The sequence below is a fragment of the Lynx rufus genome, unplaced genomic scaffold, assembly GCF_022079265.1.
Source record: "Lynx rufus isolate CCGP_SWC_20201006 ecotype Redwood Valley unplaced genomic scaffold, mLynRuf1.p SCAF_28, whole genome shotgun sequence".
Classification (NCBI taxonomy): Eukaryota; Metazoa; Chordata; class Mammalia; order Carnivora; family Felidae; genus Lynx; species Lynx rufus.
Window position 1 is genome coordinate 1650351 of NW_025814843.1, and position 24964 is coordinate 1675314.

The following is a 24964-nucleotide window of genomic DNA, read 5'->3' on the forward strand; positions in this document are numbered from 1 at the left end:
TCTTTAGGGTCCACGGTGGGGGTAAGAGAGGCCTATACGACTCTTCATTTCTCTATAGCTTAGAACAGCACTAAGCAGCTTGGAGCTCCTGCACTTCCCTTTTCGGGCCTCAGCTTCCTCATCTGTAAAGTGGGGACAGCATAATGCCACTCGTTAGGGATGTGGTGAGGAGGAGATGAGGAAAGCTACACCAAGGGCTTTACACAGGGCCTGGCGGGCAGCACCTGCTCAGAGCCTCCTGGCCCGTGGGAATGGGAGTGCCCGCCTTGGGCCACACTGCCAGTGAGCCAGGGCAGGGACCTTGAGAGCCCCCAGCCCCCAGGGCCCTTAGGGACCCTGGGCAGGGGCCGGGGGCTCTCAAGGTCCCCCGGCCCCTGCCCTCGCCCAGGGTGGGAACTGTGAGATCTCAGGGAAGAGCGACTCAGACGACTTCCGCCGGCTCCTGGCCGCCATGGAGGTGCTGGGCTTCAGTGGCGAGGACCAGGACAGCATCTTCCGCATCCTGGCGTCCATCCTGCACCTGGGCAACGTCTACTTTGAGAAGTACGAGGTGAGAGAGCCCACAGCTTGCCGTGGGGCCCTGGCACCCTCGGGACACAGATCATCTTCTCAGAGGCTTGCGGGCCATGCGTATTTGCCTTTCAGGTTCCACCACGCACATATCATTTGTTCCCTCAAACAATGGGGTTGCGGGGCGCCTGGGTGGCGCAGTCGGTTAAGCGTCCGACTTCAGCCAGGTCACGATCTCGCGGTCCGTGAGTTTGAGCCCCGCATCAGGCTCTGGGCTGATGGCTCAGAGCCTGGAACCTGTTTCCGATTCTGTGTCTCCCTCTCTCTCTGCCCCTCCCCTGTTCGTGCTCTGTCTCTCTCTGTCCCAAAAATAAATAAACGTTGAAAAAAAAAAAAACAAAAAAAACAAAAAAAAACAATGGGGTTGCTCATCTTCTTATGGATGTATCAGAGCTCTTTGTATATGTGAAGGAAATCGGCCCTTTGCCTCAGATATGAATTATGAATATGTTCCCTGAATTACCATTTATATTTTGTTTACAAAAATTTTTTTAATCTCAAAAATTGTCTATTTTTGAGAGAGACACACACACACACACACACACACACACACACACACACACACACAGGGTGCAAGTTGGGGAGGGGCAGAGAGAGAGGGAGACGCAGAATCCGAAGCAGGCTCCAGGCTCCGAGCTGTCAGCACAGAACCCAATGCAGGGCTCGAACGCATGAACCGTGAGATCATGACCTGAGCTGAAGTTGGACGCTCAACGGACTGAGCCACCCAGGCGCCCCGATATTTTGATTTGTATCCAGGTTTTTTTCATGTTTTACTTGGTGGTTGGTTTGGTTTGGGTTTTGCCATGTAGATTTTTAGAATTATTCTCAGGCATTTGGTTTATCAATCTTGTATAAATTTTAGATTTTTTTCTTATCACTTTTAGAGAGACTCATCTCTTTAAAATTACAACAGATTTCTCCCATAATTTTTTCAAACCCTTTTATGGTGTGTGTGTGTGTGTGTGTGTGTGTGTGTGTGTGTGTTAATATTTAATCTTTGGCTTATCAGGAATTTATCCCAGTAAAGTTTGAGGTAGGAATTCAATTCCTTTTTTTCCACATGATTCCTCAGTTTTACTAATCCTGTAATTTGAGAAATACCTACTCACCATGTATTAAGTTCTTATGTACATTTTTGCCTAATTCCCAATTTTCTGTTGTGCTTCGTTAACCAATGTATTATGTGTCTATTCCCAGACTGTTTTAATTATCGTAGCTTTATAGCGTCAGACTATCTCGTAGGGCCTCCTTCACTCTTTCAGAATTTTCCTGGTTATTCTAGCTTATGTTTTTTTGTTTTTTTTTTTTTTTTTTTTTTTAAATTTTTTTCCACATTTTTATTTATCCTTGGGACAGAGAGAGACAGAGCATGAACGGGGGAGGGGCAGAGAGAGAGGGAGACACAGAATGGGAAACAGGCTCCAGGCTCTGAGCCATCAGCCCAGAGCCCGACGCGGGGCTCGAACTCACAGACCGTGAGATCGTGACCTGGCTGAAGTCGGACGCTTAACCGACTGCGCCACCCAGGCGCCCCTCTAGCTTATGTTTTTAATTTTTATTTTCTTTAATGTGTGTTTTTTTTGGGGGGGGGAGGGGAGAGTGGGAGAGGGAGAGGGGCAGAGACCAAGGAAGAGAGAGAATTCCAAGCAGGCTCTGTGCTGTCAGCTCAGAGCCTGGCTAGGGGCTTGAACTCATTAACCGTTAGATGATGACCTGAGCTGAGATCATGACCTGAGCTGAGATCATGACCTGAGCTGAAACCAAGAGTCGACACTTAACCACCTGAGCCACCCAGGTGCCCCTACCTTGCTTGTGTTTTTTATATGAACTTTAAACCCAGTTTGAAACGCGGTCCTATTGGTATTTTGCATAGACAGATGCACAGGAGACGGCCTCGGTGGTGAGTGCCCGGGAGATCCAGGCCGTGGCGGAGCTGCTGCAGATATCCCCCGAGGGCCTGCAGAAGGCCATCACTTTCAAAGTGACCGTGAGTCCTTGGGGGACCCGGATCTACCAAGCCTCCTGCCGGCCCTTAGACAGCATGGGCTCCTCCCTCTGCCTGGCTCATTCTTCCCTTTTCCACGCCTACTCTTCCTTTAAGACCTGATGCAGGCATTCCCCCACCTCCAGTGGGCCACCCCTGACCCCTGTCTGGGTCATTACTTCCTCCAGGCTCCCACAACCGCTGGCCCTTTGTCCCATCCCAAGGCTGATCTCACTGTGTCTGTCTGCTCATGCCTGTGTCTCCCCCCTTAGACCAGCAGCCCTGTCCCTGCCAGTGTAGGCAGGCAGAGGGGGGATGAGGGTGTCCTGTTCCGCCGCTGGCCAACTGTGTGCCCAGGACCAGTCAGATCATCGTTCCTGCTCCCTTCCCCATGTCCTGCCTCCAATCCTCTGGGGGCTTCCTGGAGGTGGTGGCCAGCCTGCTGTCATTCAGGGGTCTCATCCCTCCCCAGGAGACAATGCGAGAGAAGATCTTCACCCCCCTGACAGTGGAGAGTGCCGTGGATGCCAGGTGAGTCCTGGTCCTCCACGCCTGAGCCCCCAGATCCGAGACCCCCCCGCACTAGGCCCACCTGCCCCACACCTTCTCTGCTGCAGAGATGCCATCGCCAAGGTGTTGTATGCACTGCTCTTCGGCTGGCTCATTGCCCGGGTCAACGCGCTGGTGTCCCCACGGCAGGACACGTTGTCCATTGCCATCCTGGATATCTATGGCTTTGAGGTAGGGCTGCACGGGTGGGTGAGGGACAGGGGACATAAAACGTCATCTCTCTCACGTCTCTGCCTATAGCCCACACCGTTATCTGTCCTCAGTCTCCTGCCATCACCTTCCCTCACCCGCAAGCACTCCCTGAGGCCACGGAAGGCAGGGAGGGCACTGGGCCGCCAGACGGGGGTGAGCGGGGCCCTGGTGAGGGGCACACATGGGCTACTGGCCAAGGAGGGAGCAGGCCCAGCCTCACCACCCACCTGGCAGGACCTGAGCTTCAACAGCTTCGAGCAGCTGTGCATCAACTATGCAAACGAGAACCTTCAGTACCTGTTCAACAAGATCGTCTTCCAGGAGGAGCAGGTGCGCGGGGCCTCGCTTAGCACTCTTGTCCCCTCCTGACTGGGCAGTGGGCCTCCTCGGAGCCTGACAGGATATGCTGGTCCTTTAGGGGCAAACCGGAGGCTGTCAGGTGAAATAGAGGGAAAGGCATTCTAAGCCAAGGGCCAGCACATGCGAAGGCCTGTGCTCTGGAGGGGAAGACGCTTGGTGCTGAGCCCAGAGAAAAGCCCTCTTAGGGGATCCTTCTCACCCCGTACCGGGCTGGCCCAGGTGGAGGGAGAAGCAGGGCTCAGAGGGGGTTCGTGTTGCCCTTCTGGGGAGGGAGCTTCCTGTGCAAGCAGAGGGGCCCCTGCTCAGGCCCCTTCAGGTGGATCCAGCCCGGGAGGTGGGTGGATGGGAGCTGGGCAGGGTGAGGAGGCTGAGCCCCTGACGTCTGCAGGAGGAGTACATCCGGGAACAGATCGACTGGCGGGAGATCACCTTTGCTGACAACCAGCCGTGCATCAATCTCATCTCACTGAAGCCCTACGGCATCCTGCGCATCCTCGATGACCAGTGTTGCTTTCCCCAGGTGAGCCACGGGTGCCCTGTGAGCCTGGTCAGGTTGCTCAACATCTCTGGGCCTCCTGTCCTCATCAGGCCTGAGTCCTGCATTCTTCTGTGCTCTGGCCTGGGGACAGGAGATCAGGACACCCAGCCGGCCATTCACAACCTGGGGGTGGGTGATTGAGGCTGGAGAGGGGGCTGCAGGTGTCCAGAGGAGGGTACTAGCCTGGGAAGTTATAGAAGCCATCCTGGAGGAGGTGACCTTGAGGTTGGGCCTCAAACTCTTGATTAGAAGACACGAGGGTAGGGTGGGCGCTCTGGGCAGTGGGACTAAAGAGTACAAAGAAGGCTGGGCTGGAGGGTGAGGCAGCTGGGAGCTAATGGGACACTCCTGTCTGGGAGGGGGGTCCACTTAAGCCTCCCCACCCAGGGCAATGGGTAGCCAGAGGAAGCTGTGACTTGCTTCTCCCCAGTGCTCCCTGGGAACCAGTTCTCCCTGGAGAACTTGTCACTAGCCCAGGAGCAGGGTACCCAGGTTCCCCACACACCCGCTGACCCTCGCCTGCCCCCAGGCCACAGACCACACATTCCTGCAGAAGTGCCATTACCACCACGGCGCCAACCCACTCTACTCCAAACCCAAGATGCCACTGCCCGAGTTCACCATCAAGCACTACGCAGGCAAAGTCACCTATCAGGTGAGACCCGAGACAGCACGCACGGCCCCCAGTGCCGCTGTTCCCCGCAGCTGAAGATGGAAGGGCAACGTGGGCTGCGAACGCTCCCACCTGGTTCTAGTTCTGGCCCTGCCGATCCTCAGCTGTGTGACCCTGGGCAAATTGCTTCACCTCTCTGAGCCCATCTCCTTATCTGGAAGATGGGGATAACGATAGTGCCCATCTCACGTGCTGAGTGTGAGAAGCCTGGGGCTGGGGGTGGGTGATAAAGAGTAACTGTTATCAGTAGTGATGTGGTCACTCTCATCACTGTTATCTGACACATTCCAGCTTTTGTCCCCACCTGGGCCTCATTTTCCTCATCTGTAGGACAGACACAGGACAGTGTCCTCCACCGAAGAGGGGGCTAAGAGCCACACTGGTCATGTGAAGCTTTGGCTAGGACTCCCCTCCCTGGAGGATGGGAAGGGTAGTGGAGGCAGAAGGGGAGGGGACCATAGCAGGGGGAAGAATCCAGCACCTCCTAGGACAGATAGGGAGATGGGAGGCCTGGAGGGGCAGGGCCAGGGTCCCCCAGGGGCTGTGAGCCCCTGACCTGCTGGAGGGAGGCAGGGAGGAGGAGGGGAGCAGACAGGCTGATGCATATGGGGGTAGGGGTAGGCTGTCCCCCCTGCCTACCAGTGGGTCCAACCCAAACTGCCCTGTTGTTCCCCCTTTGCAGGTGCACAAGTTCCTAGACAAGAACCATGACCAGGTGCGCCAGGATGTGCTTGATCTCTTTGTGCGGAGCCGGACACGGGTGAGCAAGCCTCGCCTCCTGCCCTCTGGCCCTGCCCCAGAGCACACAGCCTACCATCAGGCCCCTCTCTTAGTCCAGGAAATGGGGAGGTCCCCTGGCGCTGGTCTCGCCTCTGACTCGTCCTGGCCCCGGCCAGGTTCTGACCTTGACCCCAACCCTAACCCAGAGTCTTGCCTTGCTCTGTCTTTTCTTCCATTCTTGATCCTGTCTCCTGAAGGTCTGTGCCCCTGGCCGGCCCCACTGGATTGCCTTGTCTGTCCTCTGGCCCATCATGGCCCTGCCCACCCAACTGTGCCCTGCCTTATCCCCTCACTGAGCAGTTCTCCCAAATGGCCTGTTGTGCTCAGCCACCCACCCCACTCTCTGGACCTCCACCTTCTCTCTTCCAAATGGGAACCCTCCTCCTAAGGTCATTGCCAGAGTTCATGACCATGTGTGTAACAGGCCACCTCAGGTGTACAGTCAGTGCCTGTGTGTTCCCCAGACTGAAGAAAAAAAAGTCAGCCCAACCATGGGATAGGTCCTCTGCGAGGCACAGATCACCCTGACTCGGGAGGTGTGTGATCTGGGAGGACAGCAGCCTTGCAGAGAGGCAGGGGCCCAGTGGGTTAGTTTGCTGATCACTTCGGTTTGGAGATTTGACTCCTTTTGTTCTCAACTCCTTTTGTCCACCCCCTCAACCTCTATTCCCTCATTTCTGTCTCTCGGCCCCCATCTCTCCCCGTTTCCCTGTCTCTCGGTGCCTTGACCACTGTCCCGGCCTGCTGCCCGCCCCTGCTCAGGTGGTGGCACACCTCTTCTCCAGCCACGCGCCACAGGCTGCCCCTCAGCGCCTGGGCAAGAGCAGCTCTGTCACCCGGCTCTACAAGGCGCACACAGTGGCCGCTAAGTTCCAACAGTCGCTCCTGGATCTGGTGGAAAAGATGGAGAGGTGAGCATGGCGGGCGGGTGGGCACCCAGCCTCACCTCTGACCCACCCCGTGACCCTCGGGTAAGCACCTCGCTTCCCTGGGACCTCATACTACCCTCCTCCCACCTCCGTCCAGGTGTAACCCCTTGTTCGTACGTTGCCTGAAGCCCAACCACAAGAAGGTATGTGATGGCTGAGGTCCCTGGGAGAGCCATATTCTCTTCCCCATGCTGTGTGACCTTGGGCAAGTGGCTGTGCCTCTCTGGACCTCCATCTTCCCAGCCCACTGTGGGAGCTATTTGTCATCGATAGTGCCATTTGCACACGGGTAGGCTAGTATGCCAACTCCTCATTTGGGCTTTCCTTACAGGAGCCAGGCCTCTTTGAGCCAGATGTGGTAGTGGCACAGTTACGCTATTCAGGGGTGCTGGAGACCGTGCGGATCCGCAAGGAGGGCTTTCCAGTGCGCCTGCCCTTCCAGGTGTTCATCGACAGGTACCTCAGCCAGGGTGGGTCCTGAGCTGCCCAGATCCTTATCCAGCTCCCCCATGGCCCCAGGAATACAGAACCCAAGGCAGGACAGAGCTTGCTGTGCACAGTTGCTCAGGTTGTGTGCCACACAAGATTATTACCTGCTAGCTGCCACGTGGCAGGTACATTTCTTATTTTGCATTTTCTCATGCTTTTATTGTTAACGTGTGGAGATTCCCAGGGAGGGAATAATTCTAGGTTATTATGACAAGTTTCCAGCAGATGGCGGTAAAGCGTCTTATTCGACTGAAACTCTGTTGGGATTTTCTGACAGTCAGAAGTGGAGTCTGGGGATGGAGTGCCTATTTCTGATTAGAAGACACTATGACTAGAGCCTCTGCTGGAGACTCCGTGGTCTAGCGGGCAGCTGGGGGTAGGTCCCTTAGCCCCAGGCTGAGTTTGCGCCCCTGCAGGTACCGCTGTCTAGTGGCCCTCAAACACAACCTGCCAGCCAGTGGGGACATGTGTGTGTCGGTGCTGAGCCGGCTGTGCACGGTCACGCCAAATATGTACCGCGTCGGTGTCAGCAAGGTGAGTGCCACCCCACACGCGGTCCCTGAAGCCCCGCGTTCAGGGGTTTTAGAACCGGAGCCTCTGGAGTCAGAAATGCCCAAACTAAAGATCCCTGGCCCGGAGGCCGCGCAGTTGAGTTTGGTCGATGGAATGCTCACTCTGCCTCTGGACCTTTGCTCGGGTAGCTCCCACGGTCTAACGCACCGTCCCTCTTTGTTCTCCCTCTCCAAACTCAGCCTGCGCTGCTGCCCCATCTAGTCTGTCTCCACCGCCTTCTGGAGGGGAGGGGCCCCAGTCCACTCCCCAGGCCCTCATGTGCCTCGACGCCTGCCTCCTCTCCTCAGCTGTTCCTGAAGGAACACCTACACCAGCTGCTGGAGAGCATGCGCGAGCACGTCCTGAACCTGGCAGCCGTCACGCTGCAGAGCTGCCTCCGCGGCTTCTTCATCCGGCGGCGTTTCCGCTCCCTGCGCCGCAAGATCATCCTGCTGCAAAGTCGGGCCCGTGGCTACCTGGCCAGGTACAGCCCAGACACGGCAGGCCTCCCCGGAGGCCTAGGGCTAGGCGAGGCTTGGGAGAGGCCATACCTGAACTTGGGCAGTAAGCCCCCTGGCCTGGCGGCGTGCAAGCTGAGAGTCGGGGCCTCTGCGGGAAGGATGTTGGGATTCTCTAGGTCTCTGCTTTTGGACGTCCCGCCCACCTACCCCCTGGCGCTTGTGATTGATGGGTGGGAATGTTTCCAGCCAAGAGGGGTCCCACCCTGCATCCTAGGAGCCCCAGTAGGATGTACATGCTGGAGACAGGTTAATCCAGGCCCTGCCACTTAATGTGCTATGTGATCTTGGCTAAGTCACTGCCCCTCTCTGAGCTCCAGCTTCTCTTTGTAGCACAGGGCTGCCACACTGACCGTGGGCAGTGATACCCAGGCCAGGCTGGCGTGGGCATCTCCGTATCTCCGTCACCTTGTGATCCCAACCCCTGCCCCTCCGTCCCCCCCAGACACTTCTTTCCTCCCCACCCCCCAGGCAGCGGTATCAGCAGATGAGGAGGAGTCTGGTGAAGTTCCGGTCCCTGGTACACACATACGTGAACCACCGGCATTACCTCAAGGTACAGCCCACCCCTCACCCTCCTCCCGGGAGCCAGGCGGCAGGGAGAGGGAGGAGGCACTTAGCACCCGGGAGGAGACTGTTGGCCTCAGACAGTCTTGGGTTCGAATCCCCGCTCTGCCACTTACTAGCTGTGACCTTGGCCTCCTGTATCCTCACTTTACCCATTTACCCCCTGGGGCCTTGGAGGGGGGGGCGAGTTCAATGAGCTGTTGCGCGGGAAGGAATTGGCCTGTGCCGGGTTCACGGTGGGGCCTTGAGCAGTTGGGTATGATGGAATTTGTCGACCTGAGCAGCACTGGATATGGTCTTGCTCTTACCTTAATGCCGGTCTTGGCTTATTGTCATCTAAACCAACCACCAGAAAGACAATTGCAATCCCCAAGTCCCCGAAGAACCACCTGGCTTCTACTGAAGGTTTTGTGGAGCTCAGAGAGGATTCCATCGCACATCTCTCGGCTTCTTCCCAGAAAGCCCCCTGTGGGTCTTTCCCTTTCCCCAAAGTATTACTCCCTCTGCCCCTTACCTCTTTCTCTTTTTCCCTTCCTTTCCTGTTTCTCTGGCCACACTTTTGCCTTCCCTCTGCCATCTGCGAGGCGGGGCAGATGCCCCCTTTGCTTCTCTCGCCCGCTGCCTCGTGCCGGGCCGGCTGGGGCCGCCCCCAGGCCCGAGGCCTGCCGTCGCCTCTGCCCACCATTCCCCGCCTTGACCGTGTGCTCTCCTGCAGCTGAGGGCAGAGCGGAGGCTCCGGGCGGAGGAGGCGCGGCTTCGGGAGCAGGAGGTGGGTGTGGGGGCCGGGCGGCAGCCAGGACAAGAAGGGAGGCTTGCAGGTAGAGTTGTGGTGGGCCTGGCCCTCACTAGGCGCCGTCCCTCCAGGAGCTGAGCAAGCGGGAGGTGGTGGCCGTGGGGCACCTGGAGGTACCCGCTGAGTTGGCGGGACTTTTACAAGCCGTGGCAGGTACTTCCGTGCCGGACGGTGGGGTGGGGGTGGGCGTGGGCAGGCACAGGAGCCTGGCACCTCATACCCTCCTCTCTCCACAGGCCTCAGGCCAGCCCGGGTACCCCGGGTGGTCCCCGTGCGGACTCCCCGGCTCCAGGCCGAGCCCCGTGTCACACTGCCCCTGGATATCAACAACTACCCCATGGCCAAGTTTGTTCGATGCCACTTTAAGGTAATGGCTGGCCTAGGCCCAAGTGGCTCTGGCCAGTGGGCGCTGACCAATTAAAGCTAACGCTGTACTTGTCCGGGGGCCGGCTCCTGGCCGTGCCCTGTGGCATGGGGTAATGAGCCCTTGAGTTGTGGATCGTGAGGAGTCTGGGGGCTCCCGGGGAAGCGCTGGACAGAAGCAGTGGGCCCTCGGGGGCTTAGGAAGCGGCTCTTTGCCAACCAGTTGGAAATATTCCAGAAATTCAACAACCGGTAGGGCCACAGTCATCCCTACTCTCACTTCTCGCTCTCCGGGAAGGGGGGCTCTCCAAGGGGCGCAGATAGTCTCCACCGCCAGCTTGCTGAGGGCCAGAGTCTGCCCCTCTTCAAGCCTCAGTTTCTCCATGCATACACTGGGGAAAGGAGCCCTTACCTCACAGGCTTCTGTGCCCCCACCTGGCATAGGGTAGTGGATCCAGATGTGCCCATGAGTCCCAGGTCTGTCCCCACGCCCCTGCCCTGTGCCCCCAGGAACCTGCCTTCGGGATGCTGACCGTGCCCCTGAAGACACCCCTCATGCGGTTGCCAGTAGAGTGCCATGCAGAAGCTGTGAGCGTCTTCAAGTTGGTATGGGTCTGCCCAGGTCACCCCTGAATTCACAGGCCTTGAGGCCCCTTGTCTGTCTCCCCTGGATACTCCACTAGCCCAAGCCCTTAAGCCCAGCCCTCTTCTTTGGAGGAAAGACTTCTGGGGGTGGCGGTGGGGGTGGGGGTGGGGCCAGGAGATAAAATCTGGGCTCCACTCTGGGCTAGGCTTTGAGGATTGGGAGTCTTTCTTCTCCCAGCCATCTTCCTGGCAAAGAGGCTGCCCCAGGGCCTTTGTGGAGTTTCCCAGGAACAGCAAGAATAGATCAGGGCCTCTCCTCGAGGACTTCCTAGTCTGAGGGTGGAGGTAGAGTAGGCCTAGTCCGAGGGGGGAGGTACAGTAGTCCTGACCAGTGACTACAAACATGGACAGAGATTAGGCATGGCGGCCGGGGAGTCCAGACTGGGCCCCTAATCCAGTCCTGGACAGAATCAAAGAGGGGGCATGTGAGCTAGAGTGGAAGGGGTCAGAATTCACCAGCCAGGACAAATGGAGAAGGCACAGAAGGAAGAGGGACTTGATGTAGTCAGGACACATCAGTGGATGAGAGTGAGAAGAGCAGAGGCAAGAAGGGGTCAGGAGGTCTTGGCTGACAGATCTGGAACTTGGGATTTCATTCTAAGGGCCCTAGGGAGCCAAGGAAGGTGCTTCCGTGGGAGGTGGTGTGGTCAGATATGAATGTTAGAAAGTACTCCCCGGGGCCTGGATGGAGTAGGAGGTGAGGGGCTGGCTGGAGGCCAGGGATGCAGGGAGGGCTGGGGCTGTATGGGCAGCTGTAGTGGACCATTCATGAACAGGTGAGAAGGTCAGTATGTGCTTTGGATCTTGACTTTTCTCATAGTCGGGATGGGCCACCTGGTCATTTGGCATACGATGTGGCAATTAGATTGTAACACAGGGGGCCGTTACGTGGGCTTTCCTGGGACGCATGGGAAGCACGTGAGAGGGGTGCCTGTCGGGGGTGGGGCCCTGGCAGGAACAACCTTCCAAGAGGCCCAGGAGAATCTGTTTGTGGCCCAGATCCTGCGCTTCATGGGCGACCCCCACCTGTATGGCGCCCAGGAAAATGTCTTCGGGAACTACATTGTGCAGAAGGGTCTGGCGGTGCCCGAACTTCGGGATGAGATCTTGGCACAGCTGGCCAACCAGGTGTGGCGCAACCCCAGCACCCACAATGCTGAGCGGGGCTGGCTCTTACTGGCTACCTGCCTCAGTGGCTTTGCACCTTCATCGCGCCTCAACAAGTACCTGCTCAAGTGAGTGGAACCGGGCAGGGCCAGGGCATGGGGACGGTGACGCTGGCGTGAGACCCTGGGCTGGGATGTTAAAGGGCCGGCCAGGAGTGAGGTCTCTGTGCTTGGAAGCTGAGGCATGGGGGGGGGGGGGCTGGTCAGGGGCTGTTCTCTTTCTCTCTTGGGCTCAGAGGAAGAAAGAAGGGCAGGTCTTCACTATGGAGAGTAGGGCTCAGGTAAAACTGGATAAAGGATTTGCAGAGCTCAGAGGGTGGCAAGACCGGGGTGCGGGGAGTTTGGGAAAAAGGCACTGATCTCATGTCATGGGAGTAGAGCGTGTCTGGACTCGAGAGAGTCTGGGTTCAAATCCCAACTCAACCTATAAAGCGTTGTAATTGCTATGTGAGCGAGGTTATTGTCAGCATCCTGATGGTATTGATAATGATGATGAGGCCGATGATGATGATGATGATGATGATGTCACCCTGTTGGGTGAGAAGGATGATTTGCAAGAGAAAGAGCTCAGGCAGGCCCTGGGTGTAAACCCTAGCTCTGACACCTATCTGCTGTGTGTCCTGGGGCAACTCCCTGCCCTTCTCCGAGTCTCTTTCCTTCCTCGCCTGTAAATTAGGAATGGTAACAGGATCCACCTTACGGGGTGGGTGTGAGCCTAAGAGCGTGCAGAGCTTCACCTGGGCTGTGTGCAGTAGGTGGGCAGCTCACTTGGTCAGTCTTGGGACCACTGCCTTCCTGTGCAAGGCTTCCTATGGGCACAGTTCTAGGTTCCTTCTTTCGGCCACTCTGGGCCTACTCCCTGCTGCTCCTGGCCAGGCCCGACAGCAGCAGGAAGGGGGACAGGAAGCCAGGTATGTGGATCACCTGCCCTGGCAAGGATCAGGCTTGTTGATCCTGGGCCAAGCTGAACCCTCACGGTCATCTCCTGTATAGGTGGGAACTTGGAGGCAGGCTCAGAGAGGGCAGATGACTGCACAGGGATGCTTGGTGAAGGAATGGAAGGCAGAATCTTCCAGAGTCCAAGTTCTTGCCCATACCCTGCTGTAGCCCCCAGCCTGTCAATGACATTTTGCTCCAACAAGTTTTGATGGGCCTTTGTGGAACCTCTTTGGCCTATCCTTGGATCTCTGTGCCGGCTTAAGATACTTCTGGTTAGCCTGGGACCCTTTCAGCTTAGTCCTAGAACTCTGGGATAGCCTGAGATCTTTTTTAGTCTAGCCCCAGAACTCTGGGACCGACCTGAGGCCCTTCAGCCTAGTCCTGGACCTCAGGGCTGTCCTGGGACCCCTTCAGTATCATCCCAGAGCTCTGGACCATAGCCTGGGACCCTTCCGATCTAGCCTCAGAGCTGGGGCCTTCTCGGCTTCACCTTAGAGCTCTGGACTAGCTTGGGCCTCCGTCAGACTAGACTTAGAATCCCTGTCTATCCTGGCCTAGCCACAGATCCCTCTTCATCCTGGTTCCAACTCTTACCCACCAGGTTTGTGTCTGATTACGGGCGGAATGGCTTCCAGGCTGTGTGTCAACACCGCCTCATGCAGGCCATGGGCCGGGCCCAACAGCAGGGTTCTGGGGCAGCCCGCACCTTTCCCCCGACCCAGCTCGAGTGGATAGCAACCCAGGAGAAGGCCAACATGGCGTTGGATGTGGGCTGCTTCAACGGTGAGCTGTCCTCTCCACACCTTGTGATGCCTTCCCTTCTCCCTCTATCCTGCACAAAGGGGCACCTGGAGTCCACGGGCCCCAGTAGAAGCCGTGGGACGTTCTAGAGTGGGGAGGAGCCCTCTGGGTGTGGCTCTGGAAAGAGGTCAGCATGTGGGTGTGGGGGCCGGACCTAGAATGGGGGAAGGGAGCTGGGGCTTCGAGGATGCGGATCCAGGGTCCAGGACAAGAGTGGGGAGGCCTAAGAGCAGGGTGCAGGTGGGGAAGCAGTAGGCCTGGACCTCAGATGCATCCTGGCTGAGCCCAGCACCTGCTGCTCCCCCAGGTGACCAGTTCTCCTGCCCGGTGCACTCCTGGAGCACAGGGGAAGAAGTGGCTGGAGACATTCTGAGGCACAGGTCGGCACCTGGAATGCCCCACCCAGAACGTGCTTGTGAACCTGGGAAGGAGGGAGGGGAGGGGCAGAACACCAGATCCCCTGTGGGGTCCGCTGTGGTCATGCTTGGGGTCTGGCTTATGTCCCAGGGTTTTCCTAGGCAGTACCTGTTGGCTGCATCCCTCATTTCTGTCCCTCCATGTGCTGTCACCAGGGGGCTGACAGATGGCTGGCGTGGCTGGACAGTGGCCATGAAGAACGGGGTCCAGTGGGCAGAGCTGGCAGGCCATGACTACGTGCTGGACCTGGTGGCGGATCTAGAGCTGCTCAGGGATTTCCCGAGACAGAAGTCTTACTTCATTGTGGGTGCAGAAGGGCCCGTGGCCGGCAGGGGCGGCCCCAGAGCGTAGGTGGCTACCTGAACCCTTCGTGCAGATGGCCTCTCCCAGCGCAGTGCTCCCCTCCCAACTGCTGGCTAGGAGCTGAGTTCTAAACCTAGGCTTTAAGTAATCTCTGCACCCAATGTGGGGCTCAAACTCACAACCCTGAGCCCGAGAGTCAGATGCTCTACTGCCTGAGCCAGCCAGGCACCCCATTTTTAAAGGAGGAGAGGGGCGCCTGGGTGGCGCAGTCGGTTAAGCGTCCGACTTCAGCTCAGGTCACGATCTCGCGGTCCGTGAGTTCGAGCCCCGCGTCGGGCTCTGGGCTGACGGCTCAGAGCCTGGAGCCTGTTTCCGATTCTGTGTCTCCCTCGCTCTCTGCCCCTCCCCCGTTCATGCTCTGTCTCTCTCTGTCCCAAAAATAAATAAACGTTAAAAAAAAAAATTTAAATAAAGGAGGAGAGTCAGCCATTTCCAGGGCCCAGAGGAGAACATGGTGGTGGGAGGGGGGGGATGGTGATTCTGGGAGGGCCATGATCTCGTGGGAGGTCAGCTGCTCCTTGTCCCCCTTCCCTACAGGGTGTTTGGGAACAGCTGGGACTCAGACTCGGACACTCCCACCAGACCAGAGCCCCAGGGACATGTGCCCAAAGTGGCTGACTCCGATGGGTACTGCAGCCACAATGAGGATGGTACAAATGGGGAGACTGGGGCCCGGAGAGGGACAGCGACCCACCAAGGTCAACCAGCAGTGGCCACTGTCTCTGGTGGGGAGGGATCCTGGGGGCTGTACAGGGTGATCAGCAGGAGAAAATAACTTGACTTTGCTATCTTCCTCACACACCAGACTCAGACAGCCTTGGAGAACCCTCTGTGCCCCACAAGGGACTGGACTGCTACCTGGACAGCCTCTTCGACCCCGTGCTGTCCTACGGGGATGCGGTAGGCTTGGGATGGGATGTTTGCGGACAGCTGGGACCGCATGTACACATCAAGTCACACATCCACAGGGTGACACAGGAGCCTCTCCCAGCCAGGGCCAGGGAGTGGTTTGTCTCATCTGGGTCTTCCAGGGGCCAAAGGAGGGTGTCCTCATGGCTAGGGAGGCTCCTGGCTGGGACCCCAGAAGGACCCACGGCTGAAGGTTCAGCCCCCTCCTCTGGTGAGAGCCAGCCCCCTCAGGCACCCTTACTCATTCTGGGAACTCCCAGGAGCCCCTGTGTGGCATGATATGTGGCCCTGAGCAGGGTACAGCTCCTCTTTGAACCTGTTTACTCCTCCATGGAGGGCAGAATGGGTTGGGGGTTTGCAAGGCTATGGGGGTACTGCCTGGGATGCTGCAGGGGCAGAGGCCGGGCTTGGAGCAGACACTGGACTGGCGGGAGGCCCCCGGGACAGAGGAGGTGGCCGGTGTCAGGTGCCCGTTGCCTTGGAACCTCGGGAGTATGGCATTGAGGCAGACACTTGAGCCATTTGCTGTCCCCAGGACCTGGAGAAGCCAACAGCCATTGCCTACCGCATGAAAGGGGGAGGCCGGCCTGGCGAAAGTGGCGGCAGCAGCGCTGAAGACCCCCCCAGGAGACCCCCAGAGCCAAAGCCGAAGCCAAAGCCAAGTCAGTGCCTACCGCCAGGGTGGTTCCAGGGTTGGGCAAAGAGGAGGCCCCCCCCCCCCACCGCTGGTTCTCGGGGCTCCTTCACAGGCGACAATGGGGGCAGCCATGGGTGTGGTGGGGGCGAGTCAACGGCAGGGTGGGGGTTAGATAGGGAATTCCACTTCCCTCCACCTCTCACCCCTTGGGATCTACGCCCTCCGACTTGGCTCCCCCAGTCCCAGGCCTGGATGCCTCCACGTTGGCTCTGCAGCAGGCCTTCATCCACAAGCAGGCCGTGCTACTGGTGAGTGCCGGCTGGGCTGCGGGAGGTGCCCTGAGCACGGGCCCGCCTGGTCACCACCACCACCTCTTCCCAGGCCCGGGAGATGACCCTGCAGGCCATGGCACTCCAGCAGCAGCCCCTGAGTCCCGCCCCAAGGCCCTTGCTCCCAGAGGTGAGCCCGGCTTGCCCAGGTGAGCACTGCGCTGCTCCAGGGCATCACGGTGCCTCTCTGAGCCCATCCTGGGCAAGCACGGGGCCCCTGAGAACGGGCTGACGTGTCCCAGGAAGCGCGCCTTCTTCCCTGTTCTCTGCAGAAACCCCTCGCGCCAGAGGCGCGGCCGAAGTTTGTAGGCACGGGACCCCCAGCCAAACCCGTGCTCCTGCGCTCCACTCCAAAGCCCTCGGCCCCGGCCCCTCTGGCCAAGGCCCCAAGAGCCCCCACCAAGCCCGTGGCTGCCCCCATTCTAGCTCAGGACCGGGCTTGTCCAGAAACCTGTGAGTGTCCTATCCCAGCAGTGGGGGCTTCCCAGGACAGGACTGGGGGTGTGGTTGTGCTCCTTGTGGCCTTATCCTGTCCCCGCCCCTTGCCCACAGCTTCGCCCTGCCCGGAGCTGGTCCGGTATTCAACACTCAACTCGGAGCACTTCCCGCAGCCCACACAGCAGATCAAGAACATCGTGAGGCAGTACCAGCATCCTCCCCGGGGAGGCCGGCCCGAGGCCCTCAGGTCAGCTGTGCCCCGACCCCAGCCCTCCAGCCCTCTGGACGAGTGGCCTCCTCACCGTGCCTGAGTGCCCATTAGCAGTGTGGCCATCTACCCAGTTAGCAGCAACCTTTAGGGAGTGAGTTTGTTTATGATCTAGATGAGCCCTTTAGGCAGAGGGGAAGGCCCAGACTGCTGCTCTCTAGGTTGTGCTGTGTGATCTCAGGCCAGTCTCTGATCCTCTCTGGGTTCTCATGTGTAATGATGGGGGTCGGGGGAGAAGAAGTTCCCTGTCATAGGAATTTGTGGCTGGGAAGAAGAAACTCATGTCCAATCCACCAGGAAGGATGGCGGAAAGGTGTTCGTGAAGCGGCCAGACCCCCACGAGGAGGCGCTGATGATCCTCAAGGGGCAGATGGGCCACCCGGCGGCAGCCTCTGGCAGCCAGGTGAGGGGCGGTTTCTGGCTGGGCCCAAGCAGAGCAAAAGACAAAGCGGGGCCTTGGAGAGCTTCAGCAACCAGCTGCCCCCATGAGCTAAGACCTGTGGCCCCCTGAGCGCTCTCTTTGTGGTGGGGACAGGTGCCTAGAGAGGCCGTGGCCTTGGTGAAGCCAGTGACCAGCACACCACGGCCATCCATAGGACCCACTCCAGGTGAGGGGCCAGGAGGGGAGGAGGGGCAAAAGAGCTGCTGTCCGAGTGTATGAGGAAGCCTGTGTGAGCACAGGTGCGTCCTGGGCTACATGTCAGTGGCGTGCGTGTGTCTGTGTCCCCGAGCCCACGTGGAAGTACCAGGTGGACACTTGTGTAAGTGTGCCAGCACTTAAATAACACTGACTTCAGGCCAGGCCCACTCTGGCCTCACTGAATCCTCACTAAAATCTTTCAAGGAAGTACTATTTTTGTCTATATGTTACAGATGGAAAACGGACGCAGGGAGGTTAGTGACTTGACCATGATCACACAGTTCAAAAGTGTCAGATCACGTGTCTAAACCAGCCCTCCTAGCATCACCATTGGAACCCTAATCTTTACGTTCTCTGCCTATGGTAACTACAGTGAATCTTAACGGATGTAAATCAGCTCACATCATGTCCGTGCCAGAAATTCTCCCGTGACTCTAAGGATGAACTCCAGACTCCTCACTGGCCTATGAGACCCTGCATGATCTGCCCACCTTCCCAACCTCATCCCTTCCCACTATCCCCTTGGCACACACAGTTCCTGGAACACAGCAAGCCCACTCCTACCTCAGGGCCTTTGCACTTGCTCTGCTTAAAATGCTCTTCCTCAAAAGATCGTTGCATGCCTTCTCATCATTCAAGTCTTGGCTCAGTGTCTTCTCAGAGAGGTACGCCAGATCACCGAGACCAAAGGACCCTCACAGACCAGCCCCTAGACTCTTTCCCAGCTAGCCCACATTTATTTCCAGCCCAGCTCCTAGAATTGAGAGCTTTGTTGTTTCTTAATTGTTTGTTCTACCTACACCTATCACGAGACTTTAAACACAAGGGCAGGCTCTTTGTCTATAATGTTCACCGTGGTACCCCCAGCCTTTAGCACAGACCTGCTGCATATACGAGGGTGTTGCATGTATGTGTCAAGTGAAGGACTGAGCCAGGGTTGAGTGGTAGGATTGTACAGGTGTGCCCTCAGGATTGGTATGTCTGCTGCCTGGGGTGTGGGAGAGCACCCAGCCCCCGCCCCTTCCCCGACAAGAGGTCGCCCCTTCGTCCCCTTCCTCACTCTCACTCTCTCTCACTCATGCCTGTCCCACTCACTGTGCTCCCCAGTGGCGCCTTCGCGGTCACTGGAGCCCCCCGAGGAACCCCTGCAGACGCGTCTGCACCGCCTAGTCAACCCCAACTACTACGGCTACCAGGATGCCCCCTGGCGGATCTTCTTGCGCAAAGAGGTACCTGGCCAGGGTGGAGCCAAAGCAGGGGCTGATGGGGGCAGGGCCCCCTCCCTAGCAGAGAGCGGGGAGGAGGGGCGGGAGTGGGGGCACAGGAGCCTGGTCTGAGCCAGAGGGCAGAGTCAGAGCCAGGGGCCCTGGTGGTATGGAGCCAGCCGTATCTGGCTGGGGGTGGGGCCGAGTGTGAGGCACAGTGAGGGGACTCTCCAGAGGGCCTCACGGGAGCCCCGATCCCGCAGGTGTTTTACCCCAAGGACAGCTACAGCCACCCTGTGCAGCTAGACCTCTTGTTCCGGCAGGTGAGGACTTCTCTTCCCTTTCTGGCTCGGTGTACTCATCAGGGCAATGGGTACATAGACTAGCCGTCTGCCGATTTCACTTTTGTACTCTTAGATTTGGGGTCCTTGACCACAGTGAGGATGGGAGGTTGTTCTGGTGAATTTCCCGCCCTCATGGACAAGGTCAGCAAGCCCACGGTTCGATTTAACCAGACACACGGATTGTCTGCGTCAGATGGGACTCAGAAGTCAAATCCGAGCCCTACCGTGTGGATGAGGAGACTGAGGCCTAGGAAGGGCAGCACTGGTTGCGGAAAAGAGGAGAAAGGGGAGGGTCCTCAGTAAATGAGATCTGATTCACACAGATGACCCCACTGCTCTACCAATAGGACCCTCTACATTCCCACTCACCCTGGAACTGTCCAGCCTGAGTTCCCAGCTGGGGTGAGGGGGGTCCCACGAGCTCCCTGCGTTTGGCCCCTTCCCACAGATTGTCCACGACACGCTGTCCGAGGCCTGCGTGCGCATCTCCGAGGACGAGAGGCTCAAGATGAAGGCCCTGTTTGGTACCACAGGGGGAGGGGAGGGACGTTGCTGGCACAGCCAGCCAAAGCCAAGCCGGCCCTTTCCAGAGGATGAACCCAGCCCCATTTGCCTCCCAGACACCCCTGGCCTCTTCCACGGCCAGGCTGCCACTCTGAGTTCAGTTTTGCCTAACACAGCGTGTGGCCCTAGTCATCCTGTCTGTCCGAGGATCTTAGTTTCCCAGTGTAGCCAGTGAGGACACACTTTTCCAATACGTTCTTGCTGGGTGTCAGCCTCCCTCCCTGCAATGTGGGCTGGCGGGGGAGGGGAGAGACCCATCCCTGACCTGACCTGGCATCCCTCAGCCCAGAACCAGCTGGACACGCAGCGGCCGCTGGCAACAGAGAGTGTGAAGCGGGCCGTGGTCAGCACCGCACGCGACAGCTGGGAGGTCTACTTCTCCCGCCTCTTCCCAGCCACGGTGCGAGCCCCCTGCCAGCCCCTGCTCACCCAGAGGCTTCAGGGATGAGGCTAGGAGACTCTCACATGTCCCTTATCCCCACCCCAGGGCAGCGTGGGCACTGGCGTGCAGATCCTAGCTGTGTCCCACACGGGCATCAAACTCCTGCGGATGGTCAAGGGCAGCCGGGAGGCTGGTGGGCAGCTGCAGGTTCTGCGCACGTACAGGTGACCGGGAGGCAGGCAGGCGAGAATGGGGTCAGCTGGAGACGGGGTTAGCGGACTGGCATTAGCGTTTCCTCACTGACTCTTTCCCAGCCAGTTACCGGGTGCCTGTGATGTGCCAGGCTCTGTGCCAAGCCCTATAAGCAAGCCCATTTTAGAGATGGGGAAACCGAGGCTCAGTGAGAAAAGTTGCTCTCAGGTCAGCCAGGAAGCGGATGAGCTGGGAGCCCATTACTACCCTCTCCTGCCTTTCAGACCACACCTCAGCCCTGCCCTCACAGAGCTCACTGTGCAGCGAACGGTGTCTGTGTTGTGAACAGCCAAATTTTAGTGCAGCCGGGAAGGGAAGGGTGTTCTGACATAAGACCTCACTGAGTCCTTGGGCCCCCTCCCCTGCCGGCAGCCCCTTTTGTTCTCTGTCACACAAGGACAGGAGTAGAGCCTTGTTCATCGGTCGCGTGAAAGATGCAGAGAACTTGGTCAGTGGGTGAAAGAGATACGTGTGTGGGCAAAACCAGGGGGGTTGGATCAAGAGGCAAAAACAAAAAAAAAGAGAGAAAGGCAAAGGGTAGTGAGGGCTGGAGTGTCAGTTCAAACGGTGATGAGAAGTGAGCTGGAGCCACAGGCAGGATGGGGAGGGGAGGCTGGGCAAGTTGTCAGGTCCCCCGGTGGCAGGGGCAGGGGGGCTGAGGCGGGGCTGGGCTTTGGGAATGGTACAGGGCAGAATGAGAAGGATGGGTGGGGAGGAGGGCACCTCTGGCCAGGGAGCCCTGCCTTCATGCCACTTTCCCGTTCTCCAGCTTTGCGGATATCCTGTTTGTGACCATCCCCTCCCAGAACATGCTGGAGTTCAACTTGGCCAGCGAGAAGGTCATCCTCTTCTCAGCCCGAGCCCACCAGGTCAAGACCCTGGTGGATGACTTCATCTTGGAGCTGAAGAAGGTCAGGATCGCCCTACAGATGCCCCCCTCCTCAGGTGCTGGGCCCCTGGCCCCAGTGGGGAAGCTCAGGTGAGGGATGGAATGGGTAAGCCCTGTGCATGGACTCTGGTGCCTGGGTTCATCTGATTCAGGTCTCCAGTGCTTTACATGGCCCCCCTTCTACTTGTACAACGCCCTTTCCTCTCTCACCTGGGGAATGTTCCCTTCCCTGATGAATCAGGAAGGAATACCTATGGAGGAGAGGAGCAGGGGAGTGGCCCCAGGCTTCTGGGAGGAGGGGGATGGGACTGCAGCCCCTCACCCTGCCCCTGGCTGACGCAGGACTCAGACTACGTGGTCGCAGTGAGGAACTTCCTGCCCGAGGACCCGGCCCTGCTGGCCTTCCACAAGGGCGACATCATTCATCTGCAGCCCCTGGAGCCACCTCGAATGGGTCAGGGCCGTGGGACAGAGCGGGTACGGCAGGGGGAGGCTGGGCAAGGGGGCCTCCCTCCAGGTGCTGATACAGACTTCACCCCCAGGCTACAGTGCCGGATGCGTGGTCCGCAAGAAGGTCGTGTACTTGGAGGAGCTGCGGCGCAGAGGCCCTGACTTTGGTGGATATCCCCGATCCCCCCGGTCCGGTCTCCAATGCTCCCAAACCTGGAAAAGCTAAACAGTCTGCCCCGGTTTCATGCACTCACACTGCAGATGCTCCGTGGGGGTTTCTCGGTGCCCCAGGGGGGTCTGGCCCAGCCAGGTCTCCTCGGGTGCCTGCTCTGGCCAGCCAGGTCCTCCTGGTGGCCACCTAGCCCAGCTCTCTGCCTCCATATCTGGATGTGGGGTCTCCATGAGTATTCGTGTTCCCACGTATGTGGCCCAGGTCTCTCTCTCTCTGCCTGGGAGTCTACAAGCACCGTGTTTTCTGCTCCATCTCCCGCTGAGGGAATGTCTTCCCTTCCCCTGTTTCCTCGTTTGCAGATAGGCTCCGTGACATGCCTCCCTCACAGAGCACTGAGGCAGGGTCAAGAAGGTTCTAGAGTATACCTAGAGGGTCCCCTGAGTCCCAAGACGAGACCCTCCTGTTTGTCTCAGACCCTTTACCTCCCCCCCCCCCCCCCGCCAGGCTGGAGGTTTGGGACCATCCACGGGCGTGTGGGCCGCTTCCCTTCTGAGCTGGTGCAGCCTGCGGCCGCCCCTGACTTCCTGCAGTTGCCAGCCGAGCCTGGCCGGGGCCGTGCTGCTGCGGTGGCCGCTGCGGTGGCCTCCACGGCTGCCGCACGGGAGGTGGGCCGCAGGAGGGAGGTGAGACCGGCAGGGCCAGGTGATGGGGCTGAGACAGCGGAGGTGGGTGGGTGGTGGTCAGCCCGACTGTGGAGGTGGACAGGAGCAAGGTCGTCCTGGCCGGGACAGGGCGAACTTGGTAGGGCTAGCCAGATGTGTGACCCGTGGCATCTGACCAGAGGTGGTTGGAGGTGTGGCCAAATGGGGTAAGGATGGTGGGGGTCAGCAGAAGGGTTGTGATGAGGCCCGTGGGGCAGGACCAGCCTGGGGGCCAGCAGGTGGTCGACCTGGGAGGGGGTAGGGCCAGCCGAATGGGGCAGGGTCAGCCTTGTGGAATGGAACCAGTGAGGGGTGGAGTGAGGTGAAACTAAGAAGTGAGGGGCAGGGTCAGCTAGGACTAAGCAGTTGGGGAGGCCAACCCCGGGATGGGATGTGTATGGTGGGGGTGGGGGCAGATGTGGCAGGGCCGGGGGGCAGGGGGTCAGCTGGATATGTGGTAGGTGTGACCAGGCAGAGGGTGTCAGGACAAGTGAATGGCGGTGGGGCCAGATCAGGTGGGGTGGGGGGCAGCCCGAGAGGGTCTGGCCAGAGGCATCCTTGAGTGTGACCGGGTATGGCAGGGCAGGCCCTCTTAGCTCTGGCCCTCCCGCAGGGTCCCCCAGTCAGGGCTGGCTCCCCTGACCGTGCGGAGGACGGCCTGACTCTCCCACCGTACACGATGCTTGAGTTTGCCCAGAAGTATTTCCGAGACCCTCGGAGGAGACCCCAGTGAGTGGCGGCCCCACCCCTTATCCTCACTCTGAGGAGGGGAGGGTCTTTCTGGGGCTTCTCCCAGCCATCCAAGGCGGGGAGACCCCACTTCTGGCAAGGGGATGAGAAACCACCCCGATGTGAGGTCCGCCTGCGGCCTCCGCTTCTGGGAGCCATGAGAGCCTTCGTGCCTGGTTGACTGACACTGGGTCAAGAACATTCTGTGTGGGAAAAGGATGTAGCCAAAGGCTCGGAGACAAGACTTGTCAGTAGCACCTGTTTCCTGTTGCAGGGATGGCCTCAGGCTGAAATCCAAGGAGGGTCGGGAGTCTAGAACCTTGGAGGACATGCTTTGCTTCACCAAGGTGTCCAGCCCCAGGCCTGTTTCCCCATCTGTAAAATGATGACGCCAGAGCCCCCTCCCAGGCCCCTCGGGCAAACAGTCTTGTCCTCAGTGGGACCCCTCCCAGCCCTCAGCAGCCCAAGGGCCTGGATTCCTCCCAGGAGCAGCATCCGTCCCACTGTCAAGCCTGTCTCCTTTTTTGTGAGGGGGACTCTCCTGTCTCGTGTGGCCCTCCTCTTTCTGACTTGTCCGTCCGCCATCATGACACGGACCCTCCCTCCCCCCACAGACCCCGCTCCAGGAATCTCTCATCGAGCTCAGCGACAGCAGCCTCAACAAGATGGCCACCGACATGTTCCTAGGTGTGGGGTTGGGACTGTGGCCAGGGCCTTGGGTCAGGGGGGACCCAGCACTGTGTGACCCTGCTCATCCCACTTCTCTGGCCCTCAGAGTCTTCCCCCCTCCTCAACTCAGACCTGGGGACCCTTAAAGGGAAGAGGAGCCTCCCAGCTGCCTTTGGCCATGGCCTCCCAGGGACAGACCCAACCTTGGGATGCCCTGGGGTGAGTGGGCAGCTGGGTGTCTGGTGGCCTGAGTGGGACAGGTCTTTCCTACAGCTGTGATGAGGTTCATGGGCGATGCCCCGCTGAAGGGCCAGAGCGAACTGGACGTGCTTTACACCCTCCTAAAGGTCAGTCCAGCCGATTTTGTCAGATGCTTCCTTTCCTGCTGTGTGGCTCAGTTTCCCCATCTGTCAACCAAAGTTGCAGGACACGGGGATGGGAAGCCCAGAGAGGAGTACATCCTGCAGGTGGGGTGGGGGCTGGGGAAGGGACCCCAGGCTTCTCTCCAGGTGCTCACCCTGTTCTCGTGTGCCTGGTGTGTGTGGTGTGGGCCCTGGCATGGCCTCGGCATGTGACCTGGCCTGCCCTCCTTCAGCTGTGTGGGGACCATGAAGTCATGCGGGACGAGTGTTACTGCCAGGTTGTGAAGCAGATCACAGACAACACCAGCACCAAGCAGTGAGTGAGCTGGGCCTTTACCTCTGCCCTCTTGTCCCCACTCTGTGTCCTTGCTCTAGGAGGGGCCAGTTCAGCCTCTCACCTCCCCAGGCCTTCCCTCCTGATTCTCCCCCCTCATTCTCTCCTTCACTCAGTAGACAGAGTACGTGTACTTGGAATTGCCGGCTCTGGGACAAGCCGTTGTCCTCTGAGCTTCAGTTTCCTCCTTTATAAAATGGCAGCAGTAATGTGTATGTCCAGGTTCCTGGTTGCACGCGACAGAAGCCCAGTTCAAGCTGGTTTAAGCAAAAGAGTTCAGGTGACTAAAAAGTCCAAACGTGGATTCAGGCATAGCTGGATCCAAGTGTCATTAGGAAGCATCTTTCTCTATATTCTGGGTCTGCTTGTCTCTGTGTTGATAGTGTTCTTAAGTAGTATCTCCAATACGCTGGTAAGATACCAGCTCTGGAGACACATTTTCCAGCTCAGTAATCCTAGGGAAAGCAAGATTGACCCA

At 58.5% G+C, this 24964-nt stretch overlaps 1 protein-coding gene across 1 annotated transcript in view; it reads left to right on the forward strand.

The window, feature by feature from the left end:
* The window catches only part of MYO15A (myosin XVA), a 51494-nt gene that overhangs the window by 13775 nt on the left and 12755 nt on the right, over positions 1-24964 (forward strand). Inside the window, exons 11-55 of the mRNA XM_047090015.1 lie at positions 389-550; positions 2447-2560; positions 3030-3088; positions 3175-3298; positions 3554-3649; positions 4068-4199; positions 4747-4872; positions 5573-5650; positions 6433-6581; positions 6697-6742; positions 6931-7055; positions 7505-7622; positions 7949-8124; positions 8630-8714; positions 9441-9494; positions 9590-9671; positions 9755-9885; positions 10392-10487; positions 11526-11761; positions 13233-13414; positions 13740-13812; positions 14005-14196; positions 14750-14910; positions 15018-15112; positions 15657-15783; positions 15999-16066; positions 16140-16217; positions 16360-16540; positions 16640-16772; positions 17091-17196; positions 17329-17401; positions 18541-18662; positions 18902-18961; positions 19431-19506; positions 19831-19946; positions 20034-20152; positions 20950-21091; positions 21412-21523; positions 21612-21686; positions 22196-22374; positions 23006-23121; positions 23396-23468; positions 23736-23808; positions 24064-24137; positions 24386-24468. Of these exons, the coding sequence (XP_046945971.1) occupies positions 389-550; positions 2447-2560; positions 3030-3088; positions 3175-3298; positions 3554-3649; positions 4068-4199; positions 4747-4872; positions 5573-5650; positions 6433-6581; positions 6697-6742; positions 6931-7055; positions 7505-7622; positions 7949-8124; positions 8630-8714; positions 9441-9494; positions 9590-9671; positions 9755-9885; positions 10392-10487; positions 11526-11761; positions 13233-13414; positions 13740-13812; positions 14005-14196; positions 14750-14910; positions 15018-15112; positions 15657-15783; positions 15999-16066; positions 16140-16217; positions 16360-16540; positions 16640-16772; positions 17091-17196; positions 17329-17401; positions 18541-18662; positions 18902-18961; positions 19431-19506; positions 19831-19946; positions 20034-20152; positions 20950-21091; positions 21412-21523; positions 21612-21686; positions 22196-22374; positions 23006-23121; positions 23396-23468; positions 23736-23808; positions 24064-24137; positions 24386-24468 (5078 nt within the window). The remainder of the gene's footprint in view (positions 1-388; positions 551-2446; positions 2561-3029; positions 3089-3174; positions 3299-3553; positions 3650-4067; positions 4200-4746; positions 4873-5572; positions 5651-6432; positions 6582-6696; positions 6743-6930; positions 7056-7504; positions 7623-7948; positions 8125-8629; positions 8715-9440; positions 9495-9589; positions 9672-9754; positions 9886-10391; positions 10488-11525; positions 11762-13232; positions 13415-13739; positions 13813-14004; positions 14197-14749; positions 14911-15017; positions 15113-15656; positions 15784-15998; positions 16067-16139; positions 16218-16359; positions 16541-16639; positions 16773-17090; positions 17197-17328; positions 17402-18540; positions 18663-18901; positions 18962-19430; positions 19507-19830; positions 19947-20033; positions 20153-20949; positions 21092-21411; positions 21524-21611; positions 21687-22195; positions 22375-23005; positions 23122-23395; positions 23469-23735; positions 23809-24063; positions 24138-24385; positions 24469-24964) is intronic.